At 39.1% G+C, this 23856-nt stretch overlaps 1 protein-coding gene across 1 annotated transcript in view; it reads left to right on the top strand.

Annotated features, from left to right (window-relative positions):
- rbms2a (RNA binding motif, single stranded interacting protein 2a) overlaps positions 1 to 22399 on the top strand; it is a 57317-nt gene extending 34918 nt beyond the window's left edge. The window contains exons 3-14 of the mRNA XM_039663292.2: positions 2167 to 2225; positions 2326 to 2417; positions 10848 to 11005; positions 11822 to 11901; positions 12001 to 12110; positions 12194 to 12237; positions 12410 to 12503; positions 14774 to 14824; positions 14896 to 15006; positions 15767 to 15844; positions 15935 to 16022; positions 17017 to 22399. Of these exons, the coding sequence (XP_039519226.1) occupies positions 2167 to 2225; positions 2326 to 2417; positions 10848 to 11005; positions 11822 to 11901; positions 12001 to 12110; positions 12194 to 12237; positions 12410 to 12503; positions 14774 to 14824; positions 14896 to 15006; positions 15767 to 15844; positions 15935 to 16015 (958 nt within the window). The 3' untranslated portion in view covers positions 16016 to 16022; positions 17017 to 22399. The remainder of the gene's footprint in view (positions 1 to 2166; positions 2226 to 2325; positions 2418 to 10847; positions 11006 to 11821; positions 11902 to 12000; positions 12111 to 12193; positions 12238 to 12409; positions 12504 to 14773; positions 14825 to 14895; positions 15007 to 15766; positions 15845 to 15934; positions 16023 to 17016) is intronic.
- The last annotated feature ends 1457 nt before the right edge of the window (positions 22400 to 23856 follow it).

Here is a 23856-nt window from a genome sequence, read left to right as displayed (position 1 = left end):
CTCACCAACATTAGTGTGTGTGTGTGTGTGTGTGTGTGTGTGTGTGTGTGTGTGTGTGTGTGTGTGTGTGTGTGTGTGTGTGTGTGTGTGTGTGTGTGTGTGTGTGTGTGTGTGTGTGAGAGAGAGAGAGCTGAAGCAGGAGACAGGACTGGAGTCAGGTTACATCAGTCGTCTGTTCTCACTGAAGCTCACGACTAATGAGAGAGAAACATGCGTGCACTTAATCTAATACATTATTTATGTCCTGATAATATATCATGTTTTTTGTGTATAATATTCACACACTCCGTAATGCCTAGCAACGCCCTTCAGCCGTGACTTATTCACGATACAGCACAGCCTCTCGTACCGTATTGCTTACTTATGTGGGGCAGACGGACGAAAAAGACAGACAGACAGACAGACCTGACAAACAGACAAACAATCAGACAGTCAAACAAGCAAACAGACAGTCAAACAGACAGACAGACAATCAGACAGACAAACAAACAGACAGACAGTCAAACAATCAAACAGACAGACAGATAGACAGTCAAAAAACAGACAATCAGACAGACAGTTAAACAAACAGGCAGACAGACAAACAAACAGATAGACAAACAAATAGACAGTTAAACAAACAGACAGACAATCAGACAAACATACAGACAGACAGTCAAACAAACAGACAGACAGTCAGTCAAACAGACAGACAATCAGACAGACAAACAAACAGACAGACAAACAGATAGACAAACGGACAGACAGTCAAACAGACAGACAATCAGACAAACATACAGACAGACAGTCAAACAAACAGACAGACAGTCAGTCAAACAGACAGACAATCAGACAGACAAACAAACAGACAGACAAACAGATAGACAAACGGACAGACAGTCAAACAGACAGACAATCAGACAGACAGTCAGTCAAACAGACAGACAAACAAACAGACAAACAGACAGACAGACAGACAGACAGACAGACAGTCAAACAAACAGATAGACAAACAAACAGACAGACAGCAGACAAACAGTCAAACAGACAGTCAAACAGACAGATAGACAGGCAGACAGACATATAGACAGACAGGCTAACAGACAGATAGACAGTCAAACAAACAAACAAAAACACAGACAGTCAAACAAACAGACAGACAGACAGTTGAACAAACAAACAGACAGACAGACAGTCAAAGAGACATACAATCAAACAGACAGACAGTCAGTCAAACAGACAGACAATCAGACAAACATACAGACAGACAGTCAAACAAACAGACAGACAGTCAGTCAAACAGACAGACAATCAGACAGACAAACAAACAGACAGACAAACAGATAGACAAACGGACAGACAGTCAAACAGACAGACAATCAGACAGACAGTCAGTCAAACAGACAGACAAACAAACAGACAGACAGACAGACAGTCAAACAAACAAACAAACAGTCAAGCAAACAAACACACAGACAGTCAAACAAACAGACATATAGACAGACATGCAGACAGACAGTCAAAAAACAAACAGACAGACACAGTTAATCAAACAAACAGACAGACAAACAGACAGACAGACAGTCAAACAGACAGATAGACACAGGCAGATAGATGAACAGACAGATAGACAGACAGGCAGATAGATGAACAGACATATATACAGACAGTCAAACAGATAGACAGACAGGTGTGGTGGAGAACATCCGGGAACAAATTGTTTTTGTCCTCAGGGCGACGTCTCAACCCGTCCACAATACAACAGCATTGAGGCCTATGACAGCACAGAGATCTTTCACACAGGACCGGAGTGTGTGAGCTCGGCCATCCTCACATGAATAAATGCTGCACAAATGAGTCACGTCACATTAATTGTTGTTTTTCTGTATTTGTGTACACTATGACACTACCGTCTTTATTGCGAATGCTGTTCAAATCGAGATACAACCAAGGGAAGAAAACTGTAGTTTTCATTGCAAATGTGTTGAAAAACAGAAAAATATTTTTGGTGACAAATCACAACAATCCTGTGCTTAAGTTGTTTACACTAATATTTGAAGCCTCCACTTCAAACATGGAAGTTTGATAAAGGCCTATTTGACGAAAAATACAGTAAAAACAGAATTATATATGTATATTTGTGGTGCTGAGTCACATTTGACACAGTTTCTGTCTTGATATTTTTAGGTATGGAAAGATTGTTTCCACCAAAGCTATTCTTGACAAAACTACCAACAAATGCAAAGGTGAGTGCCAATCACACCTCACTTCTTCATCTTTCATTGGCGATGACATGTAGCCTGTGCATCCGGCATAAATATCTTACTTTTGTATGTATGTATGTAGGGTATGGCTTTGTGGATTTCGACAGTCCTCCAGCAGCGCAGAAGGCCGTGACGGCGCTCAAGGCCAGTGGGGTTCAAGCTCAGATGGCCAAGGTAGGATATTACCACAGAAATACCTTATGAACATGACGTCCACTCAGCACATGAACCATTGGATCGCACGCAACAGTCTGAACAAACTTGCTTCGCCGCTTCACTTTTAGCAGTATTTAGTGAGGAGGTCATTGTGTTTATTCTGTGAATTCCAGCTCTCTTGCTTAGAAATGTTGTTTCTCGAAGCTGACGTGTTGTCTTGAGAAATCACCTCACCCTGATCGTCTCCATGCTTGTGATCAAACTGAAAACAGTATGATTGAACTGCAGCGCTATCCCTCCTTCCATTCAATCGCATTCAAACACAAGCTCATGCCAAGAAATTTCGTAATTTCACTGCATTTCGATGTTCAGGTTGGTGAATTTCAACCAGCAAATTCATATCACGTAACCCATGCCCTTTTAGCTGCACTAAAAAAATGCGGTGAATTGTAGTACATGAAGTATGGAGTAGTAAATGTTGAATTCATGTTTTTTTTAATAAGACACTATGACGTTTCAGCGTCCGTAGAAATGTTGCATGTTCAAAGTCTAGTGGAGCATAAATTAAAGCAAAATTGTTACTTTTGAAATTTTGCTCTCGGGGTCCCCCTACAGTTGGGAAACAGTATTGTCTTCTACTACTGTCGTAAAATCTGTCATGGCTACACTATGGAATACACGCGCACAAGGAAGGAGTTCTCACATCTTGGGCAGACTCCAGCGTTGCGTGTGAAATGTCTTCATCCCAGGTACATTGGCATATATTTCAGCATGTCATATGAATATAGTTTCATGGGCTTTGTTTTTTTCAAACGTTTACACATCAGTGTTTTTATAGTAATGTTAGCCTATTGGCTACTGTTTTACATAATGGATATGCTAATTCAATTCAATGTTTGTTGGTAGATAATAGCCATGTCGTCAATATTATACTATCAAGCTACCATAGATGAATCTGCAAATTAGAAAAATCGATTTTTGCATTATAGCCTGAGGCAAGACACTTTCACCAGAAAAATAAATAACAAACATGACTATCAGCCTGCAGACGACCGATTATTTTGTCCGTCTAATCGTGTATTATTTAACTGCAAGAATGTAGCCCCCACCAAACTCAGTAGTCAGTATACTTTCACGTCTCGAGCTGGCGCGAGCTGCCATACCTGTCAACATACATGGGGTGTTCGCATAGACAGTAAAAGGGGGGTTCGAGGCACACGGCACATACAGTTCAAGGGCCACACCTTATTTGCACTCGCTCAACCTATTGTAAGTCGATGTACCATCTCCAGGGTTTGGGAAAAATATTATAAAGGTTGAAAAAGTTACATAGTGAAACCAGCATCATAACGGCCCCGTCCACACTACTGCGTTTTCGTTTAAAGACTAAGAATGAAAACGAATGTGATCTCCGTCCACACCAGCGTTTTATCTAAGTATTAGAATTGATCTCCGTCCACATTAAAACGACTGAAAACGCGGATCACGTGACCATTCACCAACACTGGGCATGCGTGTGCCAGTGTAAACAGGAAACGGATTGACTATTCCTTAGATTTGGGAACAGGGACGGGTCATGTGATGGGTGGCTGACGAATCAGGGAAGGACACGTCATGACTGATGACACCCAATCATAGAGCCGAGCGTGAGCCTCTGCGTCCTCGTTTCTAAAGTCGTCCGCTTTGTCCCGTCTTCACTAAAACGCCCTCCGGAGATTCAAAATGTAAAACGGAGCTGCAGCGTTTCTAAACTTCTCCGTTTTAGGTCTTCGTTTTTTTCCGTTTTAGTCTGGACAGGAGGTGCAAACGTAGCAAAAGGTCTCCGTTTCTAAACGAAAACGCAGTAGTGTGGACGGGGCCAAACTGTCCCTTTGTTGATGCTGGTTAGGTAACGCTTGACTAGTTTAAACACACACACACACTGATGAGAAACTATCTTTACTCATAGTGGTAGGATTAATCGACACACATTTGACTACATAAAGATATGTTTATGTCTCTTGGCTCTCTGAGTCTTTTCTCTGGCACGTTCTGTGGCATTTGTTTGCAGTTTTGCGTGTGTGTGTGTGTGTGTGTGTGTGTGAGAATGTCTCTGTTGTAATCTTCTGAAGTTGATCCCTCGGTATCTCCCAGACTCCATTTTGCACGACACACAGGGAGTGTGTGTCGTTCATACGGATACACACACTTGATAAAGGCTAGCTATACATCAATGGTGAACCTATAAACTTGACATTAAAACAAACAAACTGATCCACCTCTCTCTGCTTCATTTGAATTGTTTTGTTTCAAAGCCACAATATGTAATTTTTCTGCTTTAAAAATAGCAAAAATAATTGTATCTATGTTATATATTTCTATTAGATGTGTACTTGCATTATCCCGACAGTTTCCACCAACTTTCAAATACGGAGAAACTTATAGTTTAATTCGAAGACACGGGACGTTTCTTTATTTCCGTTTCGTCGCCGGTGTATGGCGTCATATAACCTTTGACTCCTCTATTTTCTCTAACTTCCTTGCGGAACCCGGCGAAACCGCCAAACACAAAGGGGAACACTGGACTACTGCCAATAAAGCAAAGAAAATGACGAAGAAAAAAAAGTAGTACGTATTTTTATGTGTGTAAATCACGTGCCCGCTCACGAGCGCTCACTCTTAACAGACACACTGTCCCCGGTGCTGCTCCTCGCGCATAAAGCGCTCCCCGTTCACAGTAACCGTGTCGTCTCATTCAAAACAGCCAACTGTTGCTGTTAGCGAGCCGCGCACATTGAATACTCAGGCTGCGAATGTACGTGCCCGCTTCAGCGCGCTCATACTTACTAAATAAACGCCTCACCTCCGGCGCCGCGCACTCACTACATTCCCTTTAGCCTTTAGCACATAGTGGATGCATAACGCAAACCCAGTCAAACGTTTGACTGCAGTATCTTATGAGCTTTATAATCCGGTGCGCCCTATATATGAAAAATGTTCTAAAATAGGTCATTCATTGAAGGAGCGTAATATAAATATTTATATTCGTCTGTATTATAGTTATGGACCACGATTACGCTTTGCCTGCACGTTCTGCTGCTACAGCTAAAGCTCAAACGTACCTGAAAAATATAACCCGAGAAGGGTTTGGGACAGGAGAAGCATGACACAGGTAAACATTAGCGTTGCATTTAAAGCTTCTTGACAAGCTAAATCTACAGAGAGATGCCGTATATCCGTATATTTTGTGAAACGATGATGTCATGTCATGAGCTGAGCTGGTTGTCATTGACAGCGACAGCAACTCCCGTGAGCCCACGCTCTTTCCCGACGTCATCAAAGTATGTCTTTTGTTATTATTTTAAACGAGTGACCCCTGGTGGCCAAAAATCACATACTGTACGTTTAACTATAAAACTCTATAAAACTCTATAAAACAACGATAAAACATAAATGCTGACTGGTCAATACAACATTGCAGTCATGATACGTGATGCGTGTCATTAAAGTCGGCATGAAACAATTTGCTATCTTCTTGTCTTCCCTATTGTGTCGACAGCTTCTCAAACAAGAACAAATGTGGGCGGGGCTTGATTTTGTCTGTAGGGACTTGATTGGATGGTTGTGGTATGCTATTGGCTGATCTCATGTGAGTGACAGCTTGCCCCGCCCTCGTCATCAGAGAAGAGCAGAGATGAGCTGTCTATCTCTCTAGTCTGGTATAATTGTAAAAACTTACACTTACTGCTCGTGGTTCACATGTCTTTTTGCTGTGACATTTTTACAGATTTATTTTATATGAAAATGTGTCTAAAGTTTCACTTAACAGTTCCATAAAAAAAAAAAAGTAAAAAATAAAAAGTATCCACAAATTTCCTACGCCCCATGAGGCCCTGCGTCAAAAGTGGGCGCGACTTCCGGTTGGAAGTAAACAAAGGGCGATTTGACATGCTTGACACTCGTTCATTCAACAGTTGACAGTCATTCAAGTTATAGCGATCCAAACTAGCTAACGATGTGGGAACACAACCTCAACGAAATTCAAAAGGGTGAAATAACAGTACCTTTACCCTCCGCAGTAGTTGATTGGGAGTATTATAATAACATTAATAATCAATACTCATCAAGGCATGGTGACAGACAGTTGTGTGAGCTGACAAACAATTAAAATAAAAAATACACACTTAGTCATTGTGCTTTGGAGTTTATTCAAAATTATAAATGAATGTGCTACTTGAATACTGGCACATTTGGTATTCGGTCAACACAGGCTTTGATCCTGAGTTTAGGTGCAACATCAGTAGCGAACAGCCAATCACATGCTGATAGAGTTTATAGAACATTAAGAATTTAAACAAATGTACACAGGAAGATTCGTCGTCTTTTGGGAGGTGATGGAAACTACAGTCGTTGGCAGGATCACTCTGATTTCGTTTTCAGCTTATGTTCAAAACAATCCCGTTTAAGCCACTGAATTAGTTTAGTCCGGTTATACATACAACCGCGAACAGCACATGTTGTCCCTGAGCTCCGTAACGACATCTCTCATAAAGATTTGCGTCTTTAAATAGTAAAATAATTCTCCAAAACACAGCTAGCATCTTCGCTAACTAACACACAAAATACCATTGGAATGCTACTACCGCCGCGTCACCGGAAGTTTCACCCACTTTATTTTTTACGGGAGCGCCCCTCGGAAACTTGTGGATATGTCAGGCTTAACAGAGTTAACTTCGACAGTCTGATTAAATAATGCATCAAGAAAAAGATCTTTGCACAAAATCACTTCTGGTTCATGTATCACACTGGAAGAAGGAGGTCAAGTTGAGGGCATTGTTTTGTTTGATATAGTATTATGTGCTGTGTGTTCACTGCATCTTTTGGCTGCAGTAGCAGCAGTATGTCATCGTCTCGGTATGTGTACAGTCGTCTTTACAGACTGCACAATGCAGAAGTTAAAAGAGTAGTGTGTTAGCATAGCCAGTGAACATGCTTTATGTTGCTTTGCTTGAATGAAAAATGGTCATCAGTGTTGGAAATCTTGGTTTATAAAGCAAGCTTCTGATGTGTTTAGACTCAGAGAGAGTTTGGGAAGTGTGTCATGGAAACAGGAAGGAGATCTTTTTCTCCGGGGGGGAAAGATGAGACCGGCAGAGAAAAGATGGTGTCAGGCTTTTTCTGTTTCTCTTTTCAGTCTTTTACTGTAGCATTTTCAGACCACTTCATCAGCCTCTCAGTTGTGTGTGTGTGTGTGTGCTGTTTTGATGTAAAGCCCAAAATAAAGTATATGGCCTTTCAAACTGTACTCAATTTGACGTCTAGGCGCACACAGGTGGACATTACGTGGACATTACGGTACTCTGTGGACAGAATGTTTTGTCTCATAACCCATATACACACTTTGATAATCTTTATAGGCTTGTAGGCTAAAGTTGTACAAATGCAGGAACTTGCGAATCTCCTTGCAAATCTCTCATCCATAGCCATCCATTGTTGTAGCTTGCATGTGTTTCACTCTGATCTGTTTATTCCAGTTTTTTTCTTTGACTAGTTGTGAATCACCGGCCCAGAAGCACTGTTGCCACCTTGTGGACGAACAAATTACTGGCAAAAAATAATAATTGAATCCACGTGTATTTATACAGTTAGAACAATCCTAGGGTACGCATAAAAAGTGATGTATACTTTGGGAATTTATTCATTCTCCACAGAGTGCCGTAAAGGTCTCTCTCTGCCTGACAAAAAAAGTGTGAGAAAATTTCAAACAGATTTTTAAAGGTCTTGGGAGGATGCAAATGAATTTGATGCATTTGAGTCAAGAAAACACATAATACAGTATAACACTGATGGCTAACATACAAAATGTTATCTAAACATTTGGAAACATTGTTCTAAACGTGAAATCTGGCTTCGTCAACCTAGGGGTAATTTTCCTTGTGGTAACTGTAATTATTGTGAGAATATGGTGAAATCTGATACATTCATGGATGTTTCTAGTAATAAGACTTACACTGTTAAAAGTTTCATAAATTGCAATACCACCCATGTTGTTTATCGATTAGAGTGCACTTGTGGTTGTTTTTATATAGGTCTTACTAAAAGGAGATTAAGAGACAGGGTAGCTGAGCATAGGTATGCCATCCGGACTGGAAATATGAACTATCCAATGGCCAAACATTATATAGACGCTAAACATGGAAGTGATTCGACCTTACGAGTAGTGGGTATTGAGGCTGTTCGCCTTGATTCCAGAGGCGGGGACATAATCAAACGCCTTAAACAAAGGGAGACATATTGGATCTATTCTTTGAGAGCCATTAGTCATCCAGGTCTCAATGAAGATTTTGACCTTTCACCCTTTTTGTAATTGTTGTGCTTTTATGGGTACAGTGTTTTTACTAGTTTTTGGATGTGACGCCATTTTCTGTTAATGTTTTTTAGAACCATGACTTTGACATTGGAATTGTGATGGGTAAATAGCCCATTCACATTTAATTACATTCATTACATGTTGTGTGGGGTACACTAGATTCTTTTAGTAGTGTCACTCCTATCTTTTCCACCTCAAGCTTTGCACTTGTATGTTTTAACTTCTGACAGTAGACATGTCCCGAATAATTGCCTCTAGTGGCCAAAACTTGTGTTACAAGTGCTTGAGTGACACACCTGGAACCAATTCAACCATAAGTATTGCTTGATTCTGTCTGTTTGTTACCAACACCCTGATGAAGGCCAGTGAGCCGATACGCGTTGGTGTTTTTTAATGGTGTAGCCCTCGATTGTTAAATAAAGGCCTTTTTCACTTTTGTAACCCTGAGTGCCTGGACTTGGATTTTTTTCCATTTTTTATATACAAAATGTTATCTTGGCTGGAAGGGCAGGAGAAAATTCTAGTTAAGAAATTATTCTATGACTGAATGAGAAAACTGAAGCTTTAAAATTAATATAATTTAACTAAAGTACCAAGATGGACAAGGATTATGACTCGTCAGCTGATGATAATAAGGGTTTAAACCATTTAAAATTATTACAATTTAAGTCCCATTTAAAGGGTTAGTTCAACCAAAAACATAAAATTATCCCATAATTCACTCTCCCTCAAGTCATCCTAGGTGTATATAAGTTTCTTCTTTCAGTCAAACATGATCAGAGTTATATTAAAAGATATCCTGGCTCTTTCAAGCTTTATAATGGGAGTGAATGGTGCCTTCGATTTTGAAGCCCCAAAAAGCGCGTCTATCCATCATGAGAGTGATCAGCATGACTCCATGTGTTAATGAAGGCCTTCTGAAGCAAAGCAATGCGTTTTTGTAAGAAAAATATCCATATTTAAAACTTTATAAACCATAATCACTGGCTTCAGGTAACGGCCTTAGACGAGTCTAGTTCCGGCGGAAGAGTGACCTCTGACCCGATGCTTGACGAGTGACCTCTGACCCTATGCATGACGAGTCAGACGTAATCCCTCCATCCATTAAATCCATCCGTCCACGAGTGACCTCTGACCCAACATATGTCGAGTGACCTTTGACCTAACGCATGACGAGTGACCTCTGACTTAACGCATGACGAGTGACCTCTGACTTAACGCATGACGAGTGACCTCTGACCTAATGCATGACGAGTGACCTCTGACCCAACACTTGACGAGTCAGGTGTAATCCATTCATTAAATCCATCTATATACGAGTGACTTCTGACCCAACACATGACGAGTGACCTCTGACCCAACGCATGACGAGTGACCTCTGACCCAACGCATGACGAGTGACCTCTGACCCTTCGCATGACGAGTGATGCATGGTCACTCGTCACCTAACGCATGACGAGTGACCTCTGACCCTACACATGACGAGTCAGGTGTAATTCATCCATCCATTAAATCCATCCATCCACGAGTGACCTCTGACCCAACATATGATGAGTGACCTTTGACCTAACACATGACGAGTGACCTCTGGCCCGATGCATGACAAGTGACCTCTGACCCTACGCATGACGAGTGACCTCTGACTCTATACATGAGTGACCTCTGACTCGACGCTTGATGAGTGACCTTTGACCCTACACGCGACAAGTCAGATGTAATCCCTCCATTAAATTTATCCATCAACGAGTGACCTCTGACTCTACACATGACAAGTGAACTCTGACCCTACGCATGTCGAGTGACCTCTGACCCGCCTCTTGACGAGTGGCTGTCACATGAGCCCAGAATATGACTGCAACAAAATAAATGGTGGAGGGATTTGTTTATAATGCTTTAAAAAAAAAAACACTTAACGAGAAATTGAGCTTTGTGTGTAGTCTGTGTTCATCTACTCGCCTGTACATATAATTAATAAGGTGTATATTGAATTTGGTCTTTTACTATGGTGGGTGTTCCTATATGGGTGTGATGTCATGTGAAAACTATGAATTGTACGATTGATTAGTACCGTCAGATGTAATTTGTGCATTTATTTCCAGCAACAGGAACAGGATCCCACTAACCTGTACATCTCTAACCTGCCCATGTCCATGGACGAGCAGGAGCTGGAGGCCATGCTCAAATCCTTCGGTCAGGTCATTTCCACTCGCATCTTACGGGACGCTAACGGAACCAGCAGAGGAGTCGGCTTCGCTAGGTACTTTATCCATCCATCACTCACTCATCCATCCATCCATAAAATACATCCACCCATTAAACCCATCCATCCATTAAATAACATCCATCCATCCACCCATTAATACATCCATCCATTAAATACATCCATCCATCAAATCCATCCATCCATAAAATCCATCCATCCATTAAATCCATCCATCCACCAATCCATTCATCACCCATCCATTAAATCAATCCATTAAATCCATCAAATCCATCCATACATCCATCCATCAATCCATCAAATCCATCCATCCAAAAAATCCATCCATCCATTAAATCCATCCATCCAATCACCCGTTAAATACATCCATCCATAAAATCCATCCATCCATCCATCCATCCACCCATTAAATCCATCCATTAATCCATTCCTCCATCACCCATCCATAAAATCATCCATCCATCAAATCCATCCAATAAATTCATCCATCCATTAAATCATCCATTCACCCATTAAATCCATCCATCCATCAAATCATCCATTCATCCACCCATTAAATCCATCCATTCATCAAATCATCCATCCATCCACCCATTAAATCCATCCATTCATCAAATCCATCCATCCACCCAATAAATCCATCCATTAAATCCATCCATCCATCAAATCCATCCACCCATTAAATCCATCCATCCATAAAATACATCCATCCATATTTCATTCAGGGATATTCTTGCCTTTACCATCTTTTATATGTGAAATACATATGTTTGAATATAAAAATAAAGCTGATAAATGAATTTCGCCACTTTTCCCACCATTCATTAGTTTATCCTTATCTTTGTATAACAGGATGGAATCTACAGAGAAGTGTGAAGCCATCATTCAGCATTTTAATGGAAAATATATCAAAACCCCACCAGGAGTGCCAGGTAGACAATATATATATATATATATTATTTATTTTATATAAATTCCAATTAAAGAAAATTTAAAACGAATATTTTGGTTTCTGGTCACTTCGACTGTAGTACCTTCAGAACCGTTGTTATGCAAGTTTGCTGACGGAGGACAAAAGAAGCGACAGAACCAGACAAAGTACCTACAGAACGGTCGACCCTGGCATAGAGACGGCGATACGGTACGAGCATTATTTACATATATATTTACATATGTGAGTATTCATAAAGACCTAAAGTTAATCATATTCATTTCCACATTCAGGGAGGAATGACACTCACATACGACCCAACAGCCTTACAGAATGGGTGAGAACAGACACTCAAAAGCCTGCTGTTTTAATGCATCGACCATCTATTCTGTATATTAAAAATGCTTGTTTATTTGCCTATATATCATCACAATATTAACTGCTTTTAACTAAACATCTAACTTAAGTGCTGATGTTTAAGCTTGATTGTTTTTGCTGATTATTTTCAGGTTTTATTCTTCTCCGTACAGCATCGCTCCAAACAGAATGATCGCTCAGACATCTCTATCTCCATACATGCAATCACAATTACCGTCCTACCAGGTGAGCATCATTAAAGAGGACCGATTATTTCATCTCTCATTAGTGTGTAGTTGCCTTTTGAGCATATAAATCTCTGCTAAGTTCTTAAAGTCTGGCGGTTATGGTAAGGGCGGGACATTTCCCCAAACACACTCAAAGCGCTCGACCAATCATAAGACACTGCTCCAGCTGACCAATCAGAGCACAGTGTGCTTTTCAGAAGGAGGGGCTTCATAGAGACAGGAACTAAACAGAGCGTTACTGACAGACTGGGAAGAGAGGAGCCGCAACAATGGAGAATATGGGGAAAATAATCAACATTCAAGCAGGAAAATCTGTTCTAGTTGAGCCTAAAAACAACATGACATAAGAGGTGCTGTTGAAACATACTTAAACATCAGTTCTCTGTACACATACACAAATATTAGAGTTTTGTTCTGCAATATTAATCAAAACACATTAACACGCTTTTACTGATTTACTGAAAATCTTCTGTTAACTTACTCGTTCACTCAGTGGTCTAACTCTTCCATGTCTGAGCAGACCTTCATTTCTGATTACACAGATCTGAATGTCAATCCAGATTAGATTTTTTCATTTTGTAGAGATAGTGAGCTCAGTCTCAGCGTGTGCCAAAGCCGACAGCAGCCAGATGGAAAATCACGGTGACTCAGCAAGCGTTGAGGAGAATATCAGACCGCAGGGGCTTGTGGGAATTCTGACACCTTATTGAGTCCTGATGGATGAACAAGCAAAAGCTAATGCTGTTCGCTGAGGTCCTGTAGGTCTGACACGTGTGTTTAAAGCGCACTGAATGGCCCTTTAGAGGAATGATGCTACAGCTCAGTCGGCTGGTGGCATATACAATTTGAGCGGTCGAATCCCCTCCCAAGGATTTAATTTGACTGCTTTAAAATAGGTTTTTTAGTCAGTTTAGAGAGAAAATGTACAGAAAACGACACGTATACAGCAAGACAATAAAATAATAATTTACGTAATTTTCGTCTCGTCGATGATTGGTTGAAATACCAAGGGAGGTACAGCCTCTGGCAAATTCGCCAGAGTGAAATACTTGATGGTGATTGGCTATTTTTTTATTTATTATTATCAATGGAGGCACAAATGTCCAGCTAAATATTAAAGGAATAGCAGACCCAAAAATTTAAATCATCATTCATTGCATTCATTTTTTGTGTCACATTTATAAAAGTTTGTTGTGTAAGTGTTTTTATAATGTTTTCAATAAAAGTTGCTTCGGCTCACCAAAGCTGCATTTATTTGATCAGAAATACAGTAAAAAAAATGTTTTAAGTATTGTGAAATATGATTACAATGTAAATCAGCTGTTTTCACTGTGTAAATGTAAATATTTTCTATGTGAATATATAGTAAAGTGTAATTTATTCCTGTGATCAAAGCTGAATGTTCTGCATCATTACTCCAGTCTTTAGTGTCACATGATCCTTCAGAAATCATTTTAATATGATGATTTGTTGCTCAAGAAACATTCGTGCCATTTTTGCTGCTTAATATTTTTTATGGAAACCGTGAAACACTACCATTAAAACATGTTTCCTGTCAAAAGTGACAGTGAAGACCTTCAGAATGTTATAAAAGATTTTTTTCAAATAAATGCTGCTTATTGAACTTTACATCATCAAAGAATCCTGAAAAACATTTATAATTTTTAAGCTGTAATAATAGTAATAAGAACCATTAATTATAATTGAGCACCAATAATAATTGATGATAACTGAGCTGTATTTTTATTTATTTATTTATTTTTTACTGAGCATGATTTCTGAAGGATCATGTGACACTGAAGACTGCAGTAATGATGCAGAATAATCAGCTTTGATCGTAGGAATAAATTATACTTTAACATATATTCATATAGAAAACAGCTGTTTAAAATTGTAATCTTATTTCACAATTTTTACTGCCTTGGTGAGCAGAAGAGACTTCTTTCAAAAACATGAAAATTCTTAATTATTTCAAACTTTTGTTGCCTATGTATGTGCATAAAGGGTCATTTAAAGGCTATTTTTAGATGCAAACCCCTGTCCCATTCCAGTCACGAATGGTACCATCTGGCATTAAATGAGCAGAATATGGATCCAGATGCACTGTGGGATAGCTCATTAATATTGGCTGGTATGGTGCATTTGAATCCCCAGTGTCTGCTGTGTGATTCTGTGAGTCTGAAGTGTTGAGAGATACAGGGGAGTTTGCATGGGACGGGTTCAGTCGGAGAAATGATATATCCATGTTGTTTGTGTCTGGATCCACAGATGCACAGCCCGTCCTGGATGCATCATCAGTCGTACCTCATGCAGCCCGCAGTGAGTGTCACTTATGCTGGACTGTAGCTTTACACGCATCTTCTCTGTTTATAACATCTCTCTCTGTGTAGGGGACTGTTCTGACTCAAGCTATGGATCACCCGATGTCCCTTCAGCCCACGTCTATGATGGGACCCCTGACCCAGCAGCTGGGTCACCTGTCTCTCGGCAGCACCGGCACGGTTCGCTCTTTCACCTTTCATAGATCCTCAACAGGAGTTTTCGCAACTAGAACTTTTGGTAACACTTTACTTGAAGGGGTGTGCATAAAACTGACACCTTCATAATCATGACACGACACGTCAGGTTTTATGCATGTTTATGACAACTGTCATTAAAGGAGTAGTTCACTTTAAAAAAAACTTTTGCTGATAAATAATCTCCCCCATGTCATCCAAGATGTCCATGTCATTCTTTCTTCAGTCGAAAAGAAATTAAGGTTTTTGATAAAAACATTACTGGATTTTTCTCCATATAATGGACTTCAATGGGGACCAAACGGTTCAAGGTCCAAAAGACAGTTTCAGTGCAAACTGCAAACTATTCAAAGGGCTTTAAATGATTCCTGACAATGAATAAGTGTCTTATCAAGCGAAACAACCACTCATTTAATGAATAAATAATAAAGTTTAAGTTTTTAAGCTTGTCTTGCTCTGTACTGTGTGACTCTCCCGTTCGAACTCGTTTATGAATCTTTTCCCGAGTCAATTTGTTCATTTCGTTCGTTGAATGATCCAAATGACACGAAAAAAGATTGAGAGAAAAGAGCTGATGCTGCAATGGATATTATGAGAAAAAGAGCGTTTTTTGACATTGGATAAGTGTAAACCTGTTGTAGGAGATGCCAAAACAACATTAGGAACCTTTAAAATAGCATAATAGGGGCACTTTAAAATGCAATGGAAGGTTTTTAACCGTTGATTTTATTTATGTTGTCTACAGTATATTCCTAACACAGCTATGCAAGGAACATACATCCCTCAGTACACCCCAGTGCCTCCCTCTAGTGTTACATTAGAGGTACGACAACTGTTCATCATCACACACTGCTTTACATGATGAACTGCTTCATTACTTACATTTGATTCATTCTCATTTTGTGTGATGTAGGAAAACAGTGGACAGCAGCAGCAGGTTTCCATGGAGACGCCTTCGGAACACACTAATTATTCCTATCAGCACAGCAAATGAAGCTACGGTAATACAGCACGTAAAAGATGGGAAACATTCAGTGTGCTGTCTATTAAATGGCTGGTTTGGCACTGTGGCTCATATTTTTATGTTGGCTTGATAAAACCTTCAAACATGAACTCTTATAGAGTATTTAAATATCTCTGACCACTAGTTAGGCTTAGCAACTAGCCTAGGACATGCCAACACCGTGGTAAATCATGCAAGCAATATGTTAATGCGTGCTAGAAACATGTTACCAATGTGTCAAATCATGTTGGCAACATGTTTAAAAACAATGTGTAAAAAAAAAAGCAGTGTGTGTTAGCAGTGTGTTAAATCATGCTAGCAACATGCTAAGACATGTTAGGAATGTGCTGATTAATGCTAGAAACATGCTAGAAACACGTTAAAACATTCTAACAATGTGTTAAATAATGCTAAAAACATGCTATCAATGTGCTGAATCACGTCGGCAGCATGTTAAAACATTCTAGCAAGTGCTAATTCATGTTAGAAACATTCCAACACCATGATATTAGCAATGTTAACAATGTGTTAAGTTATGCTAGCCATGTGCCAAATCATGTTAACAATGTGGTGATAGCAAAACATTTGTAAACATGTTTGTAAATGTATGTGTTAAAACATGCTAGTAATGTGTGTATTCTTGATTTAAAAAAGATATCATTGTGATAAATCATGTTAGCAACATGTTAAAACATGTTAGCAATGCGCTAATTCATCCTAGAAATACTAACAATATGTGAAATCATGCAAGCAACATGTTAAAAATGCTAGCAACATATTAGCATGTGTTAAATGTTAGCAACATACATGTAAAGTGTTGAAAGATGCTAGCAACTTGGTAAAAACATTAGAAATATGTCAAAAACATGCTAAAACAACAAGGTTTAAAACATGTTAGCAATGAGTTAATAGAAAATTGGCAAATCTGAATGAGTTTTTACAAGGCTCTATATATAATCTCTCTCTCTCTCTCTCTCTCTCTCTCTCTGCAGGTGCTCTACAGTTCTGTGGACAATGGAAATCTCTCGTGAGATTTGCAGATTTCCACAGAAGAGTAGCAGAGGGGATACAGATGACAAAAGGAGTCTGAGAAGGACGTCACTCATCTTTTGTCCAACTCCTCTCTTCAGGTGTCACTCGGCCAACGGTGGGAGTCTGTGCAAAAGAGCTATCCCTTCATCTATTTTGATAACAAAACAGAAAAAGCATAAAAAACAAAGATAATTCAGAAAAGGCTAAGGAAAACACAATGTGTTCTTTTATGCACGTAATGGCAAATTCTTATTTTTAAGAACTAATTCTTTAATATGGGAGGATGAGAAAAGAGAAAGTAAAAACATGTCTTTTATTTTCTTTGTAAAATATGCAACCTTTTTATTTTTTAGATTTGTTCCTTTTTTTCTTCCGTCAGCAGCAGTAAGATATTTTTGTACAGATTAAGATGCAAACAGTGCATTTTTTTGTGTGTGATGTTCTGCTGAAGAAACCATTTAAAGCCACTTCTTCATGTCGCACCGTTTTAAGAATCTATAAAGAAATAGTGATAAAATCACTCTAATTCGATCATCACTTCTACGAAAGCATTTGACAATCCTTAAATTATTATTTATTGAAAAAAGTATCTTTTTTGGTACATACCAGGGCAATATACAGATTTGTCTTTCAAGTTCAAATGAACGATTAGATGCAGAAATAGATAGAATATCAGATATTGTGAGATTATCCGGATATTTTTGATGCGCTTCAGCTTTTTTAAACATAGTATGAACCAGATTTTTGTAGAAATGTGTTTTATGAGGGGCATTTTAAATCTAATGATTACCTGTGAAACAGATCGTGCCTAACGTTACAGTGTTCAGGATCAATTCATTTTTATTTAAAATATGAAAATGTAAATTAATCATTTCTGTGTCCTCCCTTCATACTTAAGCTAAAACGCAATTTTTTGCCACCAAATATTTCAGGCTTCCAAAAGCGTTGGAAATATGCATTGTAATGTACATAGTGTTTCATAAATATTACTTTTATTGGCTTACAGTACAAAAGTCTAGAGGAAGTGACATTAAGTGGTTTGTTAGTATCAAAAATATTTCATAAAGTGATGATAACATATTGACTTGATGAAGCTTTCAATACAGGACGGTCATAAATCAGCATAAAGCAGATATGTAATCAAACTCAGAAGGAAAGATTCCCTGTTATGTTGTTTTTAGCAAAATAACAATGACGGGAAGAAACTCAAGGCATTTGCTATGCAGTTTTATTCAGTATTTTGTCTCGTCACTATACCTGAACGTACTAAAAGGAGACCCGGTCACGATTTATGATTTATGCTGCCCTGGCCGATATGGCAGACATCTTTGACTTGTGTAGTGATGGGCGAAACGCAGGTTCGTGAAGATTCAAAACCCTATGTGAATCATTTGTTTCGGACCAGTGATTCGAAAAACGTATGAAGCTGCCGAAGTCATGTGATGCCAGTCAACAAGGCTTCGTTACATCACAAGTGTCTAAAAATCTCCCTAAATTTCGATGGTTTCAACATTTAAAAATAAGGATTGTAGTTAGTAGTCACTAATTGGTCTGATTAACCAAGTTCTTAAACACATTTAATAAAATAGCACATATTATAAGGGCACTTCATATTTAATGGTGTTCGATATTTCGATAATTGCATTTAATAGATTATAAAACCTTTGCAATTGGTTTTTAAAAGTTTGTGTGCATGTTTTGGCTGTGTTTTCGCTGTTCTGACCAGCAGTGTGTGGCGTTTCGATTGATTCAAACCAGTGAATCATTTTGTGAATCAAAAGCTTTGTTTCTCCCATCACTAGTCATGTGATCTTAAATTATTGGCCTAATTGAGAGAACCTACTTACTGCATGAGGAAAAACAGCGTAATTTTTTTCAGAAAGTAATATTAATTTCTTTAGTCGTCGTTTTTTGACGTTTATTTTAACTATGCCGAATATACAGTATATGTATTATAACCAGGGCTTGACATGAACTTTTTTGCTCACCAGCCCCTGTGTCTAGTGGTTTTTCAAAGTTACGAGCCTCTCAGCATTTTCACTGGCCACAATCTTGTCATCGATACCATGGGGAAAACTGCCATATAGATATATTTAATATTATCTCATAATTTGGCATTAGGAATATTAGGCTGCTGTCACTTTAAGACCTGACACGGATCCATTACACTGATACACGTGGCTTTATTTCTCAACTGCTTACGTTCACTTAAAACCTAACTGACTGTTTACACGTGAATACTCGCCGAGACCAGCATTTTGACATTATTGTGTGTATTTGACTGCAATCAGCTCGGTTTAGTACTGAGAGGCGGCTTTATGTGTTGGTTTGGTCTCAAAACCTGTGGGAATGAGTCAAATTATGCGCAATCCCAGCCCTGTAACACCAACAATGTTTACCCAGAGAAAATGAAACGAGTGAGTGAAGAGAGGCGGGTTTGTGTGTAACTCGCAGTCAGTATCGTGTGTCTAGTTTATTTTTTCAGACACCGTTTTAAAAGACAACAACTGAAAAATGTATATATTTAGTATAATATTCAACCCGCCATAGTGGCTACTAGTGACACCGCTGTTGAAATACACACGTTGGGTCGGAGAGTCGCGGATGTTCATGTCAAGCTCTGATTAAAAAAAATACACATGGTTCCAGATATATTCTCTGAAAGCAAGTCTCAGTATTTCGGCTGTTTAGATATATCTTCATGGGAAAACAAGACCACGACACTGATGAACAAGCGTACGTTTGGTGGTCACGGCTTCATCGGGTCGAGTGTTATCATGGCTTTGGTAGTGTGTAGAAAGCCTTCGCTGGTGCTGGGATTACACGTGAAGCGCAGGAACAGCTAGGATTCGGACGAAGGAGGACAGAAGCAGTTTTTCAGTGGCGTTCTTCCTTCATGCTGCTGGTTTTACCGTCCGAATGAGATTCGCTGTCCGGTCTTTAGATGATGAGGGTTCCTCCGCTCGTCTGTTTTCCTTTCTAAATCCCTGATTCATAGGATTTTTGGGGAATTTGTTTGTGTGCAAATGAAAAACATTTTCTTGAGTTGCTTTCATGTTCTTTGTGTCTTCTCTGTGCGGTTTGTTGTTGTACTTGAAATGTACTGTCCTGGTCAATCATGATGCACTTCTGAAAGAGTTTGAATATCCGAAATGAAAGCTTTGATGTCACTGATAATCTAAAAAGAGTGTATATTTACTCATGGTTCCACATGAGTTGTTTTTGTACCTTGTACCTTTTTTTGTGTGGCTCTTCTATAGGATATAAACACAAGGGCTTCTCTCACACTAAAGGCCTCGTGATGCAGCTGTTACTTCTTCTTCTTCTTGGTGCTTCTACATTTCATGAATGTAAAGCCATGATCTTGATCTGAAAACTGAGAAAAGAGACTCTTTCACTTAAAAAAATATCTTGTAGCTTCTAGGATAGTTTGAAATGATATTCAAAGAACGTTGTTACTGAAATGGATCTATACCTCTTACAGTTTGCTGAGATTTACTTTCTACACGATTGGCGGTGACTGAAATCTTCAGGCCACCCAAAGAATTGATTCATTCCTGCAACCAAAGATATCAATGCCACCAAGAGTTAACATGCCTTTACGGTTTTATAAACAGTTTCTTACTGAAAAATATTTGAAAAGCCTTAAAGGGGTGGTCGATTGTGATTTCACTTTTTGTAACTGTAGTTAGTGTGTAATGTTGCTGTTGGAGCTCTGCAAAGTTACAACGCTCAAAGTTCAAAACAAACGAAGATATTTGCTTTTAAAGAAATCGTTTTTTTAAGGACTACAACAAACGGCTGGTAGGAACTTAAAAAGCTTCCTCCCGGGTTAGTGACGTCATTAACCCTAAAATTGACATAAACCCCGTCCCCGGGAACACGCAGTCCATTATTGAGGAGAGGAAGGGCTGTTGTAAACTTCAGCATCCATCTTTTCACATGCATGGAGTGTCACTCTGTGTGTATCTGACAACAGTTCCTATACAAGTTATTTATAGTTTATAATGACAGAATATGCTATTTGAAGATAGTTAACTCCACATCACCAACATATATTCATCAACTAACTTTTCAGAGACGTCCTGTTGCATTCTACATGTTGTCACTTCTTCTTAGTCTCTCCATCTTTGTCTGACTCCGGTTTAAACAAAAAATGCAGAACAGTTTCTGACATTTTAGCGTGTGTCTGCGTGAGGTAATCGGAGCTGCTAACACACGCAGTCTTGAAGCCCCAAGCCCCGCCCACTGTGTCGCGAGCTGCAGCTCGTTAGCATTTAAAGGGCCAGACACAACTGTTCGTTTTTTGCTTACCCTCAAAAAGTGACAAGTGTAACATGCTATATAAAAATATCTGTGGAGTATTTTGAGCTAAAACTTCACATACACACTCTGGGGACATCAGAGATTTATTTTACATCTTGTGAACAGGGCATTATACCACCCCTTTAAATCCATATGAATGATGTTGGAGACGATGATATTTGAAATAGCATGAGTTAGTTGGTTACGGCAATGATCAAGTGTTTTTCACCTTTCTTTTTTTTCTTCTTTTTTTTTTTTGACTTCTCACCCTTTGCCCACTTTGTCAATGTGATTTTATTGTTGATGTTTTAAGTTTTGACAACGCTATGTCTAAATATATTTCTCAAATGATACCATGCACCTCATGAAGGAACACAGGATTTTTTTTTTTTTTTTTTGGTTTATAAGCTTAAATCATATCATCCATTACACATACAAAACATGAAACACGGTTTTGAAACTTTGAAATGATAACAATTCAAATTCAAATCTAAATTATTATATTTTTCTCAACAACTGCGATGATACCGAATCAGTTCAATTTGCATGATTTAATTCCATCGATTTACAAATAGCTGCTAATGTTTTGAACAGCTCGTTTCATAGTTTCAAAATGTATTGCTGCTAACATGGGGTGTTGAAGCTGTTCACCAGAGAGCCATACACACACACACACACACACACACCAGCTGTGTGTAGAGTTCAGAGTTTGGGTCTAGATCCACAGACACAGCTCGTCATATAGCCATACGTACGGTCGTGATGTGATTATTGAAAGAATGGCTTGTCTTTTGAACAGCTTTTTAAAAACATATTCTTTATTTATACAGTCACACATGTTGTACAGAGAGCTGAATAAACAGTTTATGGTTTGCATGTAAACCAGAGTTTCTAGCCGGTAAATTGTCTTCCTGTGCCACAGTTTCTGATATTCTGTTACTGTTGTTTTGTTGGAAAAAAAAAAACCATCTTCTGTTTGTTTTTACTTTTTTTAAACTGATCTCCTGAATTTCTTGTTTTAATAAAATCTTGTTTGTATTTTGTTGGGTTTTGTTTATTCAATCACAGCATTTTCACCTACTGAAATAACATCAGCTTCAGTTTATTTATTTTATTTAGGTTGATTTTTTTTAAGAATTTTAAGGAATCATATGCTCTTTTAATTTTCATTGAAATTTATAATTATGTATTTATAATTGCGTTTCCACAGTCTAAATTCGACTACTAGTGCTGGCAAATCAAATAATCGCATCTAACATATGTTTTTGTTTATGTGTGTGTGTGTGTGTTTGTCTATATATCTGTGTGTGTGAGAGAGAGAGACTTCTATGTCCACAGTTGTTTATAAACTCAAGCTCCTTGGCATGAAGACACTTCTACAAAGAACATGTCGCTCTCAGGAGCTCAGTGAACTCAAGCGTGGTACCGTGATAGGTTTCCACCTGTGTAATAAATCCATTCGTGAAATTTCCTCACTTCGCAACATGACATCATGACTTTTTCGTAAACATACATGCCACTTTCGAGTCAAGTGGTGTGTTATCTCTACGCATTTTGAGCTATCCGCGTGTATGTCTATGTCATTAACGTCCGAGTGATTCCGCGTGTCTGTACACTCCGTCAAATGTCCGCGCGAAACGAAGCAAAATGTAGATCTACATCTGGGGAGCGATCTTTTTTTTCCTAGGATGGTAAGAGAACAGTCATAAATGCCATTAAACCCAGTGACGGTTAGGTTTAGGGACGGGGTTGAGGTAGGTCATATATTTATATATACAGTAATAACGGTAAGTCAACGGCGTTCGTAAACACACTGAAAAGTGATTATGCGTCTTGATAGCACGCCAAAAATGGAAATACGAATTGGCGTGTCATACACGCGCTACTTAAAGGTTCGCAAAGCGATCCTGGGTGTTGACGTTCGAATATTTTCAAACAAATCGGAGCTAGACCCTCCCTCCTCCGCATCTCATCTCCTCCCCCTCCCTTCTGTGCTTCCTGAAATAATTGTGAACGTGCATTTCTAGCTAATTATATCCTTGTGTGGGTTTGGCGAACATAAGCGTCAATTTAGAAGAAAAAAAAACAATTTAACGTTACCCACCTGTCCAGCAAAAACAGAGCAACCTGAATGTCGGACTGGAAGCCCTTCTGCCGCCGGAGTTCTCGCCATCGTTCAAAAGCTTTGCTATCGATGTAAATTCGGAACTTCGCACGTTCTTTATCCGACTCCTTCTTCTTTTTAATTTGTTCTTCAGAACGACGTCTCTTTGGTCGTGTTTCGGCCATTTTTCAAACTTCCCTCTGATGCTTCGCTGCTCTCCTTCACACACACAAACCCTTCATGTGCACGCGCACTAACCCCCCAGACCCACCCTCAAATACTTCTTGCCAGTGATTGGCTGGAACACTGTTTGTTAGGTTTCGTGGTCCGGGTGAGACATGATTGTTTTTGTTGCCGTTTGTGGAGCCTGTGGTGTCTACAGAGACCGCGT

This window comes from Pimephales promelas, chromosome 21, assembly GCF_988280905.1.
Source record: "Pimephales promelas chromosome 21, fPimPro1.hap1.1, whole genome shotgun sequence".
NCBI classification, from domain to species: Eukaryota; Metazoa; Chordata; class Actinopteri; order Cypriniformes; family Leuciscidae; genus Pimephales; species Pimephales promelas.
This window is presented reverse-complemented; position numbering and strand designations above follow the sequence as displayed.